This window comes from Symphalangus syndactylus, chromosome 14, assembly GCF_028878055.3.
Source record: "Symphalangus syndactylus isolate Jambi chromosome 14, NHGRI_mSymSyn1-v2.1_pri, whole genome shotgun sequence".
NCBI lineage: Eukaryota > Metazoa > Chordata > Mammalia > Primates > Hylobatidae > Symphalangus > Symphalangus syndactylus.
Window position 1 is genome coordinate 25,158,714 of NC_072436.2, and position 20,372 is coordinate 25,179,085.

General features: G+C 42.6%; 1 protein-coding gene and 1 long non-coding RNA gene across 12 annotated transcripts in view; one reads left to right on the plus strand and one right to left on the minus strand.

The window, feature by feature from the left end:
- STAMBP (STAM binding protein) overlaps window positions 1-20,372 on the plus strand; it is a 45,015-nt gene that overhangs the window by 19,875 nt on the left and 4,768 nt on the right. For 5 of the 11 annotated variants that reach the window (XR_008651031.2, XR_008651033.2, XM_063617512.1 and 2 more), the window contains 5 exons: window positions 800-924; window positions 1,811-1,948; window positions 10,930-11,042; window positions 11,646-11,745; window positions 13,780-13,881. Coding sequence is in view for 9 of the 11 variants with exons in the window: in XM_063617512.1 (XP_063473582.1) it covers window positions 800-924; window positions 1,811-1,948; window positions 10,930-11,042; window positions 11,646-11,745; window positions 13,780-13,836 (533 nt within the window). In the remaining 2 variants the exon portion in view is untranslated. Of the gene's footprint in view, window positions 1-799; window positions 925-1,810; window positions 1,949-10,929; window positions 11,043-11,645; window positions 11,746-12,126; window positions 12,183-13,779; window positions 14,462-20,372 lie in introns of those variants that run through there. The other 6 variants (XM_063617515.1, XM_055243729.2, XM_055243730.1 and 3 more) reach the window with 2 other exon arrangements.
- Window positions 237-1,857, minus strand: LOC134732431 (uncharacterized). The gene is made up of 2 exons (XR_010115592.1): window positions 1,732-1,857; window positions 237-921 (listed from the first exon to the last, which is right to left on the minus strand). It is a non-coding gene; the product is annotated as an uncharacterized lncRNA (long non-coding RNA).

Below are 20,372 nucleotides of genomic sequence, written 5' to 3' on the forward strand. Positions count from 1 at the left end.
CTGGGTAATTTATAATCAACATAAATTTATTTGGTTCACAGTTCTGGAGAGTGGGAAGTCCAAGATCCAGGGGCCTGGCAAAGGCCTTCTTGCTGCGTCATCCCATGTCAGAAGGGTGGAAGGGCAAACAAAGATCCCTCATAGCCTCATCACCTCTTAAAGATCCTACCTTTCAATAATTTTGCATTAGGAATTAAGTTTCCAAAACATGAACTTTGGGAGACACAGCAAGGAGGTTATTTTTTGAATTCTTTGTATTAGATTCTGACAGAAAATTCCCAAATGTTTCAAGAACTTATGTCTTTTTCCCCCCCTAAATTTTATTTTTTACTTTAATTTTTTAAGTTTTTGTGGGTACATAGTAGGTGTATATATTTATGGGGTACATGAGATGTTTTGATACAGGCATGCAATATGAAATAAGCACATCATGCAGAATGGGGTATCCATCCCCTCAATTATTTGTCCTTTGAGTTACAAACAATCCAATTACATTCTTAAGGTTATTTTTAAGAAAACTTTTCTTAAGGTAGTAGTTTGCCCTTTTCTTAACTTGAATAATTAAAGCCTACTATTTTCTCTTCTTGAAGTAATGTGCTCCTTACAGCTGTGGCCCAAGATTGGAGAAGACACTTTACAACCCTTTTTTTGGTGCCATTAGAATGAGATCCCTACTCACTGCCTGAAGTTGGGGGAATCCCAGTGGCTTAATGTTGCTCTCCCATGGCTGCCGGCTGTGAGGTCTGCTTGAGGAGGCAGGGCTCAGTGGTCTCAGACTTTTCTCCTTTCTCCATTACAGTTCCCACAATCGATGGATTGCGCCATGTGGTGGTGCCTGGGCGGCTGTGCCCACAGTTTCTCCAGTTAGCCAGTGCCAACACTGCCCGGGGAGTGGAGACATGTGGAATTCTCTGTGGAAAACTGGTAAAAAAAAAAAAAAAAAAAAAAAAAACCTGAACCGAAACTATTTCTTCCCCTCTTGGCATCCTGTGACTGTCGGAGAAAATATCCAGGGTCAGTTACCCTTTGTACCAAGGAACCGTGGACTGCATAATTTCGTGTCACTTTGAATTTGGTGACCCTGTATTGATTGATTGAATTGAAGTGATTATTTTAATGCTAGTAGTAAGAAATACCTAATTTTAAACTTGGTAGGAAGATCCAGTCATTATCTACATATCAATTTTTTTAGTACCTACTTTATGGTAGGACCTGGGAATATAAAATATGTAAAGCACATAGTACGTGTCCACGAAAAGTGCCCAGTCACTTTGGAGAGAAGGCAGACATGCACTAAAGTCTAACCAGCAGGCTGAAAAATATGTACAGTGTAAGTATTGGGAGTTTTGAGGAAGGAAAGGTCACTGAATGGAGGCACTTAAAGAACCCATTACTGCTGAATAATAAATAAATGAAGCAGAGTAAATGTAAGCTGAGGCTTACGGGATGAGAAGGACTTAAGGAAACAGTGACAGGAAAGCAACTTTAGACCTGAGCAAGGGGAGAGAAATGGTGCTCTACCCAGAGCTTCTCAGCAGAGCAGTTCGGCACAGCAGGAAATTCCCTCAGGGCTGTGGTGTTTGCCCAGGCTGCAGAGTTCTGGGGTTGGTCTCTGCATCTGTCACTGTACAGAGTACCCCAGGCAATGTGCATCAGCAGCCAAGGTTGTGAACCACTGAGTGGCAGGACTCCTGCTGTGTGGGAAGGGCTTTCACTTGTATAGATGCTTACCTTTCCACTGTCGGGATGAAGTGGAGCAGGGTTGCATGAGCACCAGGGAATTGTGACCAGCTGTTCTCTCCTTTGGCAGATGAGGAATGAATTTACCATTACCCATGTTCTCATCCCCAAGCAAAGTGCTGGGTCTGATTACTGCAACACAGAGAACGAAGAAGAACTTTTCCTCATACAAGATCAGCAGGGCCTCATCACCCTGGGCTGGATTCATGTAAGCAATTCTGAGCTGTCTGAGAGTTAGTCTCTGCCTCTCCTATGGTGGTATAAATACACTGAGTGTTTCTTTGAACAAAGTCAATTATATCCAGATTATTTATTGTTTTTCTCTCTTTCGGTTGCAGTCCTTAGCATACTTGACTATTGCACTTTCGTATTGTTTTCTGGGAACACTTAGGGCTTTTAAATTTTTTTAACTTTTTATTTATTTTTTAGTAAAAATAAACTGTTGTCCCTAAAGTTCCAGTTTCCCTCTGAGTGTGACTGGTGATGGGATGCTGGCCTAGAATATATGTGGACATTGACCTTAGAGACTATGCCTACTGTATACAGATGATGTTCCTTAAAGTTGTATACCTCAAAATATTTTAAATGAGCCAAGTAGGTTAATTCAGATGCTTGCATTTGGTCTTCCTTAAAGCACCTTTATATAAACAAGAAGGGCTATAAATACACATTATTTTCAAGTGTCTGCATATCTTGTGCAGCCTTCTGGTAATGTTCAGGTAAAATATAAGGCCTTCCCTAAAGATTATTTTTAAATTTTTCTTTCTATTCCTTTTCAACCCCTCACTCCCATAGCCCAAGCTGCATTTTATGCTGTATGACAGAGTTACAAATAAATTGGTTTATTCTTGGATTACACATACTTGTATGCCAGAATTTGGGAAAGACTGACCTGTGAGGCAGTCTCACGTGCCTTCCGTCCTTTCTTCTGTTCAGTTACGTTCATGTTGATGATTTGCCTATTATTGTGTATCCCCACCCCACCCCCATTGTAGTAGATGGGGGAAAGAAAACTTGTTCCTTATCTGCCAGGGCATACAAATTTGAGTAAGGTATGATTTTAGCCTCATGAAGGAGATTAAATAAATAGACAATTAATAACTTCACCTGGGGCAGAATGTGCTAAAGGCCTCAAGAGGTGCCAGCAAGACACTGTGGAATTCAGAGGAAGGAGGGACCATGCTTGATAGGGTTTAGTAGAATGTTGGCAAGCTGGGCCAAGGGCAAGTTCCTTAAGGAGCGGACAGGTGGAGAAGAGGCAGACTCTGTTCTTGGAGCACTGGGGGGACTAGTTCGCTGAGATTTATGGTTCATATCAGGAAACAGTGGTAGACATTTTTTTTTTTTTTTTTTTTTGAGACAGAGTTTCACTCTTGTCACCCAGACTGGAGCGCAATGGCAAGATCTTGGCTCACTGCAACCTCCGCCTCCCGGATTCAAGCGATTCTCCTACCTCAGCCTCCCAAGTAGCTGGGACTACAAGCGCCCGCCACCATGCCCAGCTAATTTTTGTATTTTTGGTAGAGATGGGATTTCACCATGTTGGCCAGACTGATCTCGAACTACTGATCTCAGGTGATCCACCCACCTCAGCCTCCCAAAGTGCTGGGATTACAGGCATGAGCCGCCACGCCCGGCTAGATATGTTTTAATGTAGCACATTGGAGCCGGGTTCTGGAGGGTCTGGGGTGGACAGGCAGAATTGTTCCGCTTTTTAGTAAGTGGAGAATTCCTAAAGGTTTTTGAGCAGAGCAATGATATGATAAAAGCCATACTTTAGAAAATTTAACATAAACACAGTTTTAAGGTAGGTTGTGGCAAGGAGATGATTTAAGAGGTTAGTGTGCTGATAAAGCCTAATAATGATAAGAGCTAGGGTGATGCCAGTGTGTTTGGGAAGGAGGAGATGAATGTAGGATTTCAGAGGATTTGGGAAATGAGTAATAGAGGATGATGACTCAGAGTCAGTGGTGACTCAGAGATTTGGGGTCTTACAGTGATACCTCATAAGCAAAAGTAGGGGATCCAGGAGAAGGATTTGGTTTGAAAGTGGGGTTCAGTTCTGAGCATGTTGAATTTCAGGTATTGATGAGATATTAAATCACTGGAGGTAGTTATCAGCCAGTTGGCAATGTAGGGCTAGAACTTGGGAGCAAAGTCAAAGCAGGAGAGAGGGCTCTGGGAATCCACTATGTAGTGCTGATCTTGGAAGCCCTGGAAGTAGGAGAAGAGTCTAGAGCAAGAAAAGGTTCACTGGCAACTTGGGGGACAGGCTACCTAAGGTAACATAGAATGTAGTTAGCAATGAAGCAAAGAGATGTATGAAAAAGGTGAGGGTAGTGTTAAGGCACAGAAGCCATAGGAGGAGGAAGGCTGTTTTGTTTTTATTTTGTTTTGTTTTTGAGATGGAGTCTCACACTGTTGCCTAGATTGGGGTGCAATGGCGCAATCTTGGCTCTGCAACCTCTGCCTCCCACAGGTTCAAGTGATTCTCCTGCCTCAGCCTCCTGAGTAGCTGTGATTACAGGCACCCACCAGCATGCCTGGCTAATTGTGTGTGTGTGTGTGTGTGTGTGTGTGTATTTTTAGTAGAAGAGACTGGGTTTCACTATGTTGGCCAGGCTGGTCTCGAAATCCTGACCTTGTGATCCTCGTGATTACAGGCATGAGCCACTGCGCCCGGCCAAGGAAGGCTTTAAGAAAAAATTTCCGGATGTTAACCATGTCACATCCTATGGAGAGCTCCAGAATGGTGAAGACTCAGATCGACCTGGATTTGATGAAATTATTGAGGATCTCGATTTAGTGCGTTTTAGACATTAATGGGAGTAGACTGTAAGAGTTTAAGAAGTCATAGGGATTAAGCTTGTGGAGATAATGAAGTATACACTACCATTTTGAGCAACCTAGCTCTAGAGGAAAGGAGAAAGATGGGATGGTAGTTTAAGGAGAAGTTGGGTTGAGAGAATGTTTGGTTGATTGTTCAAAGTGAAAGGCTTGAACGTGTTTTGTTTTGATGAAATATAACACATATATAAGAAAGCACACAGAAACTAAATATATACTTTAGGCCGGTGCGGTAGCTCATGCCTGTAATCCCAGCAGTTTGGGAGGCCAAGGCAGGCAGATCAAGGTCAGGAGTGCAAGACCAGCCTGGCCAACATAGTGAAACCCTGTCTCTACTAAAAACACAAAGATTAGCTGGACATGGTGGTTTGATGATTTGCCTATTATTGTGTATCCCCACCCCACCCCCATTGTAGTAGATGGTGGTGCATGCCTGTAGTCTCAGCTACTCGAGAGGCTGAGGCAGGAGAATTGCTTGAACCCCGGAGGCAGAGGTTGTGGTGAGCCAAGATTACGCTATTGCACTCCAGCCTGGGCAACAGAGCGAGACTTGGTCTTGGGAAAAAAAGAAACTAAATGTACAGTTTAACAAATCATTAAGCAAATATCTATGTACATACACTACCTAGGTCAGGAAACAGAATACTGTCAGGAGCATGCATGCCCTAAGGGAGGGAAGTCCTCCCTCCCTTGGTTCATTTATAATTTCACCACTTCAATGTGTGTCTCTAAACACTATAGTTTACTTTTGCCTGGCTTTTACCTTTTTGTAAATGGAGTTATACCATATGTATATTTGTGTCTTCTTTTGCTCAACATTTTGAAGGTTTATTCACATTCTTGTGTATAGTTTTCTGAACATGTTCTTATGCCCAATGAGCCAACAATGGAGATGTAAAAGGGCAGGAGAGACAAGGTAGTGTAGTGATAAGGAAGGATCGAATCAGAAGTACAAAGAGGGATTCATCTTCACAGGGGGAAAAACATCCATTCCTCCAAGACAAGATTGAATGAACGGAAATGAAGATACAGAGAGATTTTTGAAATGATGTCTGGAGGAGTTGAGGAAACACGTTTTAGACAATCTTGACCTCAATAAGGTTGAAGTCTAGGTCTGCTGTTGAGCAAGAGGGAGACCAAGGAGGAATTAGAAACTGGAGGAGATGGGGGAAAGTTTAGAATCATTACTGTACAGACTTCAGGTAGAACTTAGCTACAAATGAATAAAAGAGTTTTAAGTATCAGTGAGGGTCCAGCTGGGAACAGATTTAAAGCCTAAATTGATAGTAGTTCAGCTTTTTTATTTTTATTTTTTGAGATGAGGTCTCACTATGTAGTTTATGTTGGAATACAGTGGCTATTCACAGGCACAATCATACTGCATTACAGCCTTGAGCTCCTGGGCCCAAGTGGTCCTCCTGCCTCAGCCTCCTGAGTAGCTAAGACTACAAGCACACACCATCATGCCCAGCTAGTTCAGCTTTTTTTCCTCCATATTTCTGCACCATTCCTTCCTAATTCGGGATTAAAAACAAACAGGCTGAGTATGGTGGCTCACACCTGTAATCCCAGAATTTTGGGAGGCCAAGGTGGGAGGATCACTTGAGCCCAGGAGTTCAAGACCAGCCTGGGCAAAATAGCAAGACCTCATCTCTATAAATTAAAAAAAATTATGCATTTATGGTGGCACACGCCTGTGGTCCCAGCTACTTGGGAGGCTGAGGCAGGAAGATCGCTTGAGACTGGGAGGTCAAAGCTGCAGGGAGCCGTGATCACACCACTGCACTCCAGCCTGGGCAACAGAGTGAAAACCCTGTCTCAAAAACAAACAAAAAGCAGACCGTAAGATTTATTCAGATCTTAAAATAGGCCAGAGGAAAATGCAAAAGATCATCAGTTCTTCCTTCTTAACCTTGTCAACTATGAATCAGCTTCCCAGGTCAAAAGCTTGGTATGGTTATGGATTGATCACCAACTGTTGTCAAACCTCCAGCCCAGAACTCAAGGCACTCCTCATCATGTTTCAGCCCTATCTGAGCCATTTCCCTCTAGGGAAAATTTCCCACCCAGGTACCCAGGCTGCCTTCAGCACTCACCCTCCTTGCTCATTTCTGCTCCTTCGGTATATTGTTTTCTCCTTGTGAAAGTGCCTTCCTCTATCCCCAGCAGCATGGGCACAGTGAACATAATGAACTATTCATTCAAGAAACTTGACTATGAAAGGAAGGAGGGAGAGAATGTACAGTAGTTAGAGAGGAGCAGGGGATCACGGCAAGGTTTTTTGATTCTGTTTAATAGTCGTTTACTAAGCCCCTGCTTATGTCTCTTTATTATCTTTCTGGCTACCCACATTTGCTCCCAGTTAGAATCTGGACTCTAACTGTGGGATGGAAGGTGGTGTTGGCACAGGCCACTGCTCTTTAGCAGCCTAAAGGATTATATTCTCATCAGGTAGAAACTTTGTGGTCACTGAAGTCCTTACAGGCCCCGTGAAGACTTGTGTGTGGATTTGCTGCCTGCACTCAGCTGACACATTCCTGTCCTGAAGGCTTCTTCCACAGTGAGCTCATCACAGCACCTGAGAATGGGGCTTCTCAGATGAGGCTGCACATAAGAATCACTTAGTGAGCTTTCAAGAAAAATGTTCCCTCATGATGGTTCTTTCCAGGGGTGGGGTGCAGGAGTCTGGGCTTTTGTCAAGCTCCTCAGGAGATTTGTTTTTTTGGACAGCAGGTTTGAAAACGCTAGTCAATTGCATGTCTTTATTGTCTGTGCTTTTCTGTCAGTAAAGGTTGGTTGTCTTTTTGAATCATGCTAGATCTTTTTCCATTTTTGTTACCTAAGATCACACTTCCTCTAAGATGAACATAAGTCATTATATAGTTGTCTGTTTTGTATATAAAATATGTGCTTAATAAAACAAACAATGGAAACAAATAATCGGGATGCACATTTAGGTGATGCTTTAACTGATTAACCTCAAATTTTAGCATTGTGTTCTCCTTCCAAACAGAATGGTCTCCTTTGTATGGTTTAACTAGCCACTGAAATTGAAGTAGTCCCCTACCTCCCGTATCTTCCTTGGATGATGCTTTAGCTACAGGACAGCCTTTGCTTATAGAACCTGATTCATGTTTGACCTTTTAACACCTCTGTGGGAAAGAAGAATCATTCATCTAATTGTGGTTTACTAAGTCCTTGACTTCCACCATGTTGAAATATTGGGTGTGTACCATCTGTTCCAGAATGGGTGACTCGATGGTATGAAGAGACCTTGTAAGGAACCAAATAAGTCTTGATGGTCAATTAGAAATTATGAGTCTCTTGAAAAACCAAAGCCTGAATCATCCAGAGAGAAATACTTCTTAGAGGAGATAGAAGAAATTCCCTAGCAAAAGTTCCAAGGGCCACTGCGTGCCATTCACAATTGTTGAGGACACCCACCTACCTTGTCCATGGATGCCCATCATGACAACCCCATTAACACCTATTAACACCTTTGATTCCATGGATCCCTGGGTGAATCCAACATCATAGTCCTTGAGTTCTTCCAATTTGGTTCAAGAGCAGGAGAGCCAGAGCAGGAAATATCAACAAACAACCCCCACTTCTGTCTCCAACCCTGAGACGCAAATGTCTTTTCCTGTCTCCACTCCTACTGTCTGGTGATCTTTGTGCAGCAGATATGTGCCTGAAGGAGGTCTTCAAGCCAGTTTATGTGTGCTGTCATCTGAGATGGGGTTCCCCTTGCCAGTTCTCACACCCTACAAGACCCACCATACTGATCTCCTAGCTAGCACACACCAACCTCAGGGAAGCCTTTTCTTCACACTTGGAACCTAGATCTTGATTTCCTTTTGAGAGGTCAGAATTTGTTTAACTAGAATGTGGCACAGCATTGAATTCTTCTGCCTTGTCTATTCCAGCCTCAGAATTCTGTTTTTCTCCCACTTTGCAGTGGTCTTTGAGTTTTAACACTGTGGAACAGTATCTTTCCCCAATGATGCCCCAGATGGAAGGTTTGAGCTCTGTCCATGGGTCCTCTCCATACCCTACTAGTTTAATGGCCCGATATCTTGATGCCTTCTCACATCAAGGCTCTGCAGCCTACAGTCTTTCATCCAACCAGGAATTCCAGAACCCATCAGGTACCCTAGATCTTCTGAACCAGTGGGATCAGAGTCCCCGTTTTGAGCAGTACAGAGAAGAAAGTTCCCCCTTTGTGTTTACCTCCCTTTTTCGTCTGCCTACTCCAGTTCCCCCTTCCCCTTGAGTGCTCAAGCTGCCTAACATCTTCCATTGCCTTCAAACAAGGGAAGCCAGAAAGTTCCAAGCCTCTTCGTCTTCAGTTTACTTTTGTCCAGTACAACCTCGGTGACCTCTGGGAGCTCTCTCCCTGAGAAGGTTGTCTGAGTGAATTAGATGAAATGTGGTGGGTGGGTTATTTGGTATGTCATCTATAACCATGAGCTAGGATGGCATGCACTTGCCTGGGCTTAATGCTGTTGCTTTCCATTAGAAAAAGATCACCTTATCATTCATCAGACACTCTACAGAATCTCAGAATTATGGTTCTGCACAATGTAAGTGAGGGCATACATCCACCTACCCAGGAACTGAAGTGGGATCTCCCCCACCCCACTTGTGGCATCTCCCCACGATTGCTCTTCAGACAAATCCCCATCTGTTTAGTTGTCATTCTGCTGGGGACAATGCAATCTAAGTTATTTCATTTCCTTAGTTATTTTCATCCCTTCCCGTCTCTCATTGTATCCTTCACCACAGACAGCTCTTCCAGTTTCCAATAATTGTTTATGCTCCTTATTTCTTTTCTTTTCTTTTTTTATTTTTATTTTTTTGAGATGGAGTCTCGCTCTGTCACCCAGGCTGGAGTGCAGTGGCACGATCTCGGCTCACTGCAAGCTCCACCTCCCAGGTTCATGCCCTTCTGCTGCCTCAGCCTCCCGAGTAGCTGGGATTACAGGCGCGTGCCACCACGCCTGGCTAATTTTTTTGTATTTTTTTTTTTTTTTTTAGTAGAGACAGGGTTTCACTATGTTAGCCAGGATGGTCTCGATCTCCTGACCTCATGATCTGCCTGCCTCAGCCTCCCAAAGTGCTGGGATTACAGGCGTGAGCCACCACACCGGGCCTATGCTCCTTATTTCTATAAGCTCTTTTATTCATTTTATTCCTTGTTACCTAGGACTTTATAATGGGAACATATATCTTCTTTTTTTTTTTTTAAGACAGGGTCTTGCTCTGTCACCCAGGCTGGAGTACAGTGGTGCTATCTCGGCTCACTACAAGTTCCATCTCCTAGGTTCAAGTGATTCTCTTGCCTCAGCCTCCCGAATAGCTGGGATTACAAGTGCCTGCCACCACGCCCGGCCAACTTTTGTATTTTTAAGAGAGATGTGGTTTCACCATGTTAGCCAGGCTGGTCTCAAATTCCTGACCTCAAATGATCTGCCCCCCTCGGCCTCCCAAAGTGCTGGGGGTTACTGACATAAGCCTCCATGCCCAGCCTGTTTTTGTTTTTTCTTTTTTTAATTGACAAATAACAATAGTCTATATGTTTTGAAATATGTATACATATATTGTGGAATGGGAAAATCAAGCTAATTAGCATATGCATTATGTCACATACTTTTTTGTGGTGAGAACACTTAAAATCTACTCTCTTAAGCAGTTTTCAAGTGTGTAATACATTGTGATGAACAGTAGTCACCATGTTGTGTAGTAAGTCTCTTGAACTTAAAAAAAGAAATAAATTATGAGTCACTTCACATACTGGTGTTAAGCAATATTTGTTTACAGTGCTGGAAAGGAGCTTCCTTACTTATTAGGAACTTCAGGTGGACCTCTCATGGTTGCAGATGGCTTCTTACTTACAAAGGAGATTGTGCCCAGCTGTTGAGAACTGTTTAGCTTTACTTCCTTCAGAGACCAGGCTTGGTTGTACGTCAGAGTAGTCTCCTCCTTATCCTCAGGGGATATGAGCCCAGACCCCCAATGGAGGCCTGAAATCACAGATAGTACCAAACCCTATATATGCTGTGTTTTTTTCCTGTACATGCATACTTGTGATAAAGTTTAATTTATAAATTAGGCACAGGAAGAGATTAACAACAACTATAATAAAACAGAACAGTTATAAAAATACAGTGTAATAAAAGTTATGTGAAGATGATCTCTCTTTCTCAAAGTATCTTATCGTATGTAATATTTTCAGATTGCAGTTGATATGCATAGCTTGAAACCTCAGAAAGGGAATCACAAATAAGGAGGGACTACCATATATCCTCGCTAAGAGTCCTCTGACTCTTTTTCTCTCCTCAGACTCACCCCACACAGACCGCGTTTCTCTCCAGTGTCGACCTACACACTCACTGCTCTTACCAGATGATGTTGCCAGAGTCAATAGCCATTGTTTGCTCCCCCAAGTTCCAGGAGTGAGTATAGAGGGCATGGTTCTGGGTGTTTCAAGGGGGTAGGAGGGAAGAAAGCCTCAGGGGAAAAGGTCTCTATTCTTGTGGACTTGTTCTTTGTAAAATATATAGATTGTATTGTAAGTTGGTTATTCTAAAGGGCTTCCTTTTAAGCCCCATATCATGATTAATCTATCATGCTTGTTCAAAAAGATATCCAAGTAACAACTTAGTTGCTTTTCTAAGAAAAGTCTACAATAAATTTGAAGTGTTTGACTTGAAGCGATAGGAATGTCAAGAGTTTTATGTTGGATTAGAAGTTTCAAAATCAAACACATTATCTCAGAATGCACTTCTTTTTAATTCCAAATCCTGTCTCTACTCCCACTTTGATTATTTACTATGAATTCTCCAGCAAAACTAGTGTGATGGCAGTAATGAATCATTCTCTAACTGTGATTCACTCACCAGAGAAGAGACCTGTGAGGCAGCATCCTGCAGAAGCTGTCTCACAATGACCTCTGCCCTGCTGTGTGAGTGTACATGCTGGTGTGTGTGTGCATGCATATTGTTTGGGATGGAGGGACACCTTTGCTTGACTCTTAGCCTGCCTTTTTTTAATTTCAGAACTGGATTCTTTAAACTAACTGACCATGGACTAGAGGAGATTTCTTCCTGTCGCCAGAAAGGATTTCATCCACACAGCAAGGATCCACCTCTGTTCTGTGTATGTATCTATGTAGAAGAAAATGGGGCTGTGCTTCAAGCGGGGAGGACAGTCAGAGCTATGAAATGCATCATCCTTTCTGATCCACACAGAAGACCAGCCTTGTCACTTACCTTGCCAGATCTCCATAGTAAGGATGTACATGAGAAGCAGTATGGGACACGAATAGATTTGAATCTTAGCTCTGCCACTGTGTGCCTTTGATTGGGCTACTTACCCTTCCTGAGCCTCAGTTTTCCCATCTATAAAATAGGCATAATAATAACACCTACGTTATAGAGTTCTTGAGATGATTAAATGAAGTAATGTGCAGGAAGTACCTAATGCAGTCGCTGGCTTATTAAATGTTACTTTTTCCTTTCATCAATGTCACTTTCTAAGCCTGTACTTCAATAAGAGATTTGAAGGCAAAGGAAAAGAGAAGCCACTTAAGATAGGTAAATTAAGTATATTTGTAGAATTTTGCTTAAATCATACGGGCTTTACGACCTTCCTACGAAGTTCTTTTTTCCCTATGTTGTGGTCTGTGAATAAAAAGTTTAGTTGATGATAAGATCAGTATGTTTCCATTTGCCCCTGCAATCTGATTTGATGGTGTTGCATTACTCCATGCTGGCCATGGAGTATTATTTCTTTTGGGTTCAGAGAAAAGTGAGCAATATGGAGGACTAAGAACCTTGACACTTAAAAGAAACTGGAGATATTTAGAAGAGAAACCCCAGGAAGGATCTGAGAGCTGACTTCAAGTGTTAGAAGAGTTGATGTATAAAAAAAGGGATTGGGTATATTTCATGTCACTCCTAGCACTAAAACAAAGACTTCATGGAATGATGGTTTTCTGCTGAGCGTGAGGAAGAACTTTCTGACAAATCTGTTCAAAAATAGATCAGTCTGCCTTGGAATGTCTAAGTACTAGGATGTTGAAACAAAGACTACACAATCAGAAAAAAAGGTCTGGGGCACCAGTGCCCACGTTTTCAGTTATAAAGACCCCTGTTGCATGCCAAAAGGGAGCATTCTTCTCTCACCACATGACAGTAGGTAAACCTTATTATTTGGGTGACATCATAGCCAAAAAAACTGTTATGAATTCAGTAATTCTTTTAAATTAATGTATATTTTAGGGATGACACTATTTGTTGCCAAGTTTAGGCATCAAAGAATAAGTCTAGAATGTATATACATTTTAAAAATAAACAAAGGTAAATGGGCAAACACTGATTCCATCTTCAGGTGGGACTGGTGGTAGTAATGAGTCCTAGACTCTTACCATAACTACCACTTAAATAGCAGTCTGGCTTCCAGGCTGAGAACCACTAGCCTAGAATGAACATTTTAAATAAGGGTGGTTTTTGTTTTTGTTTTTGTTTGAAACAGAGTCTCACTCTTTTGCCAGGCTGGAGTGCAGTGGTACAATCTCAGCTCACTGCAGCCTCTGCCCCCCAGGTTCAAACAATTCTCCTGCCTCAGCCTCCCGAGTAGCTGGGACTACAGGTGTGTGCCGCCACACTGGGTTAATTTTTTTTTTTCTTTTTTTTAGTAGAGACAGGGTTTCACCATGTTGGCCAGGATGGTCTTGATCTCCTAACCTCATGATCTGCCCACCTTGGCCTCCCAAAGTGCTGGGATTACAAGCGTGAGCCACCGCACCCAGCCGAAAAGCGGTTTTTTAAAATGACTTTTCAGGCCGGGCACGGTGGCTCACACCTATAATCCCAATACTTTGGGAGGCTGAGGCAGGCAGATGACTTGAGGTCAGGAGTTCAAGTCCAGCCTGACCAACATGGCGAAACCCCACCTCTACTAAAAACACAAAATTAGCCAGGCATGGTGGCTCGTGCCTGTAATCCCAGCTACTGAGAAAGCTAAGGCAGGAGAATCACTTGAACCCGGGAGGCGGAGGTTGCAGTGAGCCGAGATCGTGCCACTGCACTTCAGCCCTGGGCAACAGAGCAAGACCCTATATGAAGAGAAAAAAAAAGACTTTTCAGAATTTTCTAGGACTCCACCTTTCTTTCATTTTTCCTATTGCAGAGCTGCAGCCACGTGACTGTTGCGGACAGAGCAGTGACCATCACAGACCTTCGATGAGCGTTTGAGTCCAACACCTTCCAAGAACAGCAAAACCATATCAGTGTACTGTAGCCCCTTAATTTACGCTTTCTAGAAAGCTTTGGAAGTTTTTGTAGACAGAGTAGAAAGGGGGGCATCACCTGAGAAAGAGCTGATTTTGTGTTTCAGGTTTGAAAAGAAATAACTGAACATATTTTTTAGGCAAGTCAGAAAGAACATGGTCACCCAAAAGCAACTGTAACTCAGAAATTAAGTTACTCAGAAATTAAGTAACTCAGAAATTAAGAAAGAATGGTATAATGAACCCCCATATACCTTTCCTTCTGGAGTCACCAATTGTTAACATTATTTTCCTCTCAGCTATCCTTCTAATTTCTCTCTAATTTCAATTTGTTTATATTTACCTCTGGGCTCAATAAGGGCATCTATGCAGAAATTTGGAAGCCATTTAGAAAATCTTTTGGATTTTCCTGTGGTTTATGACAATATGAATGGAGCTTATTACTGGGGTGAGGGACAGCTCACTCCATTTGACCAGATAGTTTGGCTAACACATCCCGAAGAATGATTTTGTCAGGAATTATTGTTATTTAACAAATATTTCAGGATATTTTTCCTCTACAATAAAGTAACAATTAACTTATGTTTTTGTGCTTCAGAGTGATCCATTTGATCAAGCATTGTATAAACAGGTTAAAAAAAGGTATGGTTGTTTTGGAAAGGTGAAGGAAAAATGGAATTTGAGATATACTGACACTGAAGGTGTGTCCCAGTTCACTTTTAATTATTCCTTGTTTTTTATCTGCCTGTTGCCGTCTTCCAGAGGTGTTGTGAAGTCATCTCTGTTCTTTTGGTGCTGTCTGAAATGGGTCAACAATTCACTTCCTCCTTATGCCCTCCATGCTTTTGGCTGAGGATAATGAAGCCTTTGTTTGGAGTACCAGGTTACACTCCAATAAATGATTACATTTCCCAGCCACCCCACCCTACCAATTTCATTGTGTTGGCTGTTCTTTTCTGACTAAGGCAGTACCTAGGAAGACGCTTGAAGTGGCAATTGATACTGCATTTTTCTGTGAGCTGAGCCTGGTGTTCTAGGTGGCCTAGAATTAATGGTGTCATTTGTGACACCTCGAGTGAGGGCAGGAGAGTAAATACTTTGGCTAGGAGAAGAGTGATTTATTCTTTATCAGAATTCTAGGTGGGGGGAGGGAGAATCTGTGAATGCATAAAGTTTCCTTCATTTTTAAGTTTTGTCTCAGTCTTTATTGCTTAGGTTAGTGGTCCTTGAACTTGTCCCCTGAAAGAGCCCAGTTCTCTATATTCTTTTACTTCTCTTGGGTTCTTAACTCCCCATATAGTGGAAATTCCTTCTCTGCTGTTTTGGTATGGGTGGGTCTGGGGGCCAGTTGAGCTTGGGCAAGCCATTTCCTGCTGCGGCCCAGAGCAGCCTGGCTGTTCCACCTTGCTCTAAACAGTCCTGAAATTGCCCAGTCCTGTGCTTTTGGGAAATCCATCCCCTTCTTCCCATTCTTTGTCTACCACTTAGCTTAGGGCTTTCTTACCTTTTATTTCGACTGTAGCCATTGGCTTTTACCAAGTCTCTTTGTTTTTAGCATTTCTTCATTTCAGTCTGTTCTGCACACTTTGATCAGGAGAAGCTTCTCACGTTACAGCCATGTTCATGTTTTCTCTCTTGCTCAAAAACCTGCAATAGCTTCCCATTGCCGAAAATCTAAATTTAGCTTTTATTTAGAACTTTCCACTTAAAGTTCTTACCCCTGGCTATACATTCAAATACCTAGGGAGCAATTTAAAAAATACTGATGCCTGTGTTCTACCCCCCACCAATTAAAGCTGAATCTCTGGGGTGGAGCCCCAGATGTTGTTTCTGCATTTGTCTTTCAAGCTGCTAGAATTCTCAAGTACAACCAGGGTTGACAACCACTGCTTTGGTCCTTGATACCTAAGAATTGTGAGCTCTCTTATCAATCTCTGCCCACCAAAGACATTCAGCCAGGTCAACGACATATCATACATTGCAACCACATTGATCACAGACTGATCGCCAAACTGCTATATTTTCTTTTCTCTTCCTCTATGCACAAGATATCTTAGTGGCTAGATGGGTGCAGGAAATCAGTCTGTAGATCCCTCATCATATCTGCTGCAGCCTAGCCACTGCAGAGGCACTCTGCATAGGATGGTCTAAGTGTCTCTGTCTTCATCTTACCTCTGTGGAGGAGACATGGAATCAAGCCAGCCCACAAGGAAGCCCTGAGACTGGATAGGCTGGAGAGAAAGAGGAGGAGCCAGGGCGGTCGGGAAAAGAGGAAAGGAATACTGTGGATAAAAGGGACTAAGACCACAAAACCTGAGGAAAGACATTGTATTGAAAGGGTGATGACTATTTGGCTAAAGGGACTGACTCCTGGGTTCCTGAGGCTCAAAGACCAGGAGACTTTTCCACTCTTGCAAGCTGCACAAGTACCATACCTAGTGTTCTGGGCTGAGAGGGGATACAAAAGCATTGTCAGGTTGCCAAACAATGTCCCAGTTGCCCTGGGAGGCACAAACCCACAAAAGTGCCATAGGCCAGGTGCAGAGAGAATCAGAGGAGCTGCTTTGCTGGGGGTCAGAGCAGAGCTGGGTTTTTTCAGATGATCACTTTCACACACTCCTTGTTAAATGGAACCAAAGGGGAAGAAGAAGAAACCCTTAAGCTTTTGTAATATTGTCTTGAGTACCAGATACTATAAAAGGCAGCATGAGAGAAACATTCCCTTGGGCCAGTGTCATTGTGGATTTTCTTGCTTGAGAGGCAAGGATTTCAGCTTTCATTTTGGTACCACAGAATTTAAAATTGTAAGTGCCTATCCCCTTTCACTGTTGATGGCTTCTTTGGGATTTTAGTTACCCCAGTTGAAAGAGAAATTTTTCGTATTGGGGTTGAGAAGAATGGAGGCTACTAGGAGCAAAGCTTTAATGAGTGAAAGTCTGGTGAATCCTGCAATTTTGATATGTTTCCAATGGATTTTGAGAACACAGTTTTAGGACCAGAGTAGATGTTATTCCCTAGAAAATAGAGTCAGCTATTGATATTGTGCCTCCCATCCCTCATATCTCAGTGTTTTAACCCCACCTGAGTTTGGAGACCAGTTTGTCCAAGGATCTTTCAAGCATGTGAGCCCAGAGTAGAACTTCTGAGTCAAGGATCATGTCTTTTTCTGAGGAGCTTTGCTTGGGGCACTGGAAATCCTGTTTAGATCAGGACTATTGGAATATTATCCTCTCCAGAGGAAGTGCCAGGTTGAACATTTAAGACTTTGCTTCTAGGCCCAGCTACACATTCACCAGCAAATCACTTAACTTCCTAAATTTCTTTAAAATCTATAAAATGGGATCAGTCTAATATGCCTACCTCAAATGATGACAGAATGACATCTATATGCATATGAGGCCTATGTTAGTTGAAAGACGCTGCAAAGATATAAGGGATTTGTTACTTGTCTTTCTTGAAATGTTACAGTTGGGGTGCGGTTGCTTCTATCTTCTGGACCTCTGCCCCATTCAGCATACAGCTAGAGGAATCTTTGGGCAGATCCACATTCCTTAGCACTAGCTAGGCTTTGACTCCAAAGCTATCTGGTCTACCTTGATGTTTTTGCAGGAAAACTGAGGACCTCAAGAACCAGTCCAAATTTCTACTCATTCTCCCTAAGACCCAGAGCAGACCCAGGACCTAAAGAAATTACATCATCTCTATTTTCCCTTGGTTCCAGCCCACTCTTGTTTGAACCTCCCACTTTTGTTGTTCCAACTACTTCTTGAGATGAAGGAAGGGCAGAACATTGGCCCTCTTCACTGAAGTCTTCACTCAATCCAGGGTTCAATTTTTAGTTCACCTTAGCCTGTTTGAGGTTAGAAGCTGGGCCTTAACTTACAGGGTGTGTCCAGCATCATTCAATCAGCCTGTTAGATCCAGAATCCAGCACTGTGACACTACATAACCATGGGCTCTGTCCTTCCAGTTCCTTTAGTGCCTTCCCTCACTGGTAGGTTCACTCTGAGGTCTTCCTTCCTTGAACTCCAGTGGCAGCTATAGTCTGTTTCCCACAATTTGTTGTGTGTGGTTTTTGTTGTTTTGCGGTGTTTTCATGTTGTCTTTTATGTAAGTCATGTTTCTGAACTATCCTATAAATTTCATTAGGGTAAGAATCATGTTTGCTTTATGCACTGTGTAACATACCTTGCAGTCAGGATAGGCACTTAACCTTATTGCTTAGCTGTTCCTTGGTGTTGAATAATGTGTTAGGAAGCCAGGTGGACCTGTGTCCTAGCCTGGAGAAGCTCTATGTCACCTTGTAGGAAGCCATCTGAACTTGACTCAGCATCATATGCTGGGCCTGTGCTGCACTTGAGCTTTCTTTCCAGCCACCAGGAGGGATGATTGTCCTGGCCAACAGCTAATTTAATGGGTGGTCAAAAGAAGATGTGCCTGCATAGAAGGCTGAAAGAGGCAGCTGGAAAGTAGGAGGAGACAAGGAGATAGTGACACCAGTATCTTGTCACAGAAATCAAGGAAGGCAACAGTTTAAAGGAGGGGAGGGAGATCAGTGGTGCCAACTGGCTCAGAAGAGGTTTGCTGGGTTAAATCTCAAGATGAGCCCATGAGATCTGGTGGTTAGCGGAGGCCTTTCCTGACAACCCCATTTTAAGCACCTCTTCCCCATCACTCTATCTTATCACTGTTACTGTCTGTGTAGCCCTGTCATGAGCTAAAATCATCCTGTTTGTTTATTGCTAGCTTATGTGTCTAAAGTATACTCCTTGAGAACAGCAACTTTGTCTTTTTCACCTTTGTACTGAGTCCCCTGACATGGAATAAGATATGAATAAACGCACAGACTTGTCCAAAATCATCCAATTAATAAATGGTAAGGCTTTGCTTTTTTGGGAGAAGTGCAGCAAATGTGAGCACATTTTAAATATTGATGTTTAAAGATTGTACAAATTAAAAATTAACAATCAGCTGGGCTCGGTGGCTCACGCCTATAATCCCAGCACTTTGGGAGGCCAAGGCAGGTGGATCACCTGAGATCGGGAGTTTGAGACCAGCCGGATCAATATGGAGAAACCCTGTCTCTACTAAAAATACAAAATTAGCCAGACGTGGTGGTGCATGCCTGTAATCCCAGCTACTCGGGAGGCTAAGGCATGAGAATTGCTTGAACCTGGGAAGCGGAGGTTGTGGTGAGCCAAGATCACGCCATTGCACTCCAGCCTGGGCAACAAGAGCGAAACTCCGTCTAAAAAAAATAAATAAATAACAATCATAGAAGGTTACCTCTAGAAGGAAGGCAAATGAGAAAAACTACATATATAATCATTCATCTTTTATTTAGAGATGAATGATAATACAATATCACAAATTAAAATTTCTGTAATTTCTACAAATTATACAGAGAAGGAAATTTAGAACTCTAAATGGTTTCGTTATTTAAGAAGAATCAAAAGATATGAATTAAGCATTGGACTCAAATTAGAAAAAGAATAATAAAATATACTAGGAGACCAGGGGGAAAGAAATAAGTACTAAAGCAGAAATTGGCCGGGTGCGGTGACTTACGCCTGTAATCCCAGCACTTTAGGAGGCCGAGGCGGGTGGATCACCTGAGGTCAGGAGTTCAAGACCAGCCTGACAAACATGGAGAAACCCCATCTTTACTAAAAATACAAAATTAGCCGGCTGTGGTGGCACATGCCTGTAATCCCAGCTACTTGGGAGGCTGAGGCAGGAGAATTGTTTGAGCCCAGGAGGCGGAGGTTGTGGTGAGCCGAGATTGCGCCATTGGGCTCCAGCCTGGGCAACAAGAGCAAAACTCCGTCTCAAAAAAAAAAGCAGAAATTAAGTAAATGACATGGGTCATTTTTGTGAGCACGGTCTCATAAATTGTGTACACACACACACACTTCACACCAAAATAAATAATGTAGATGCAAAAATTCTAAATAGAACACTAAAAAAATCATCTATCTAGTAAAGGAATAAAGTATCCTAACTGCCAGCATGTATTATGCATCCTCATGTAGGACTTGCCCATGATTCCCCTGCTAGAAAGTGATGAGTCAGAGGGCAGCCCAGGTCTACCTGACTCTGAGAGCCCTGAGGCGTTTGGTGATTTTTGTCCCTAGAATGTAATGGTGGCCTCATTAAAAGAAATCCAGTGATATATCACATGAGTAGGTCAAAGGAAACAAACAGAAACAAGAGTCTCATAAAAAAATTTTTTTAAGATGAAAATCAACATTTATTTTTTAAACTCCCCTAATAAGGAAAGAAAGGGCCAGGCACAGTGGCGTACATCTGTGATCCCAGCACTTTGGGAGGCTGACGTGGGCGGATCACTTAAGACTAGGGATTTGAGACCAGCCTGGGCAACATAGTGAAACCCTGTCTCTACAAAAAATTAGCCAGGCATTGGTGCATGCCTGTGGTCCTAGCTACCCAGTAAGCTGAGGTGGGAGGATCACCTGAGCCCAGGGAGGTCAAG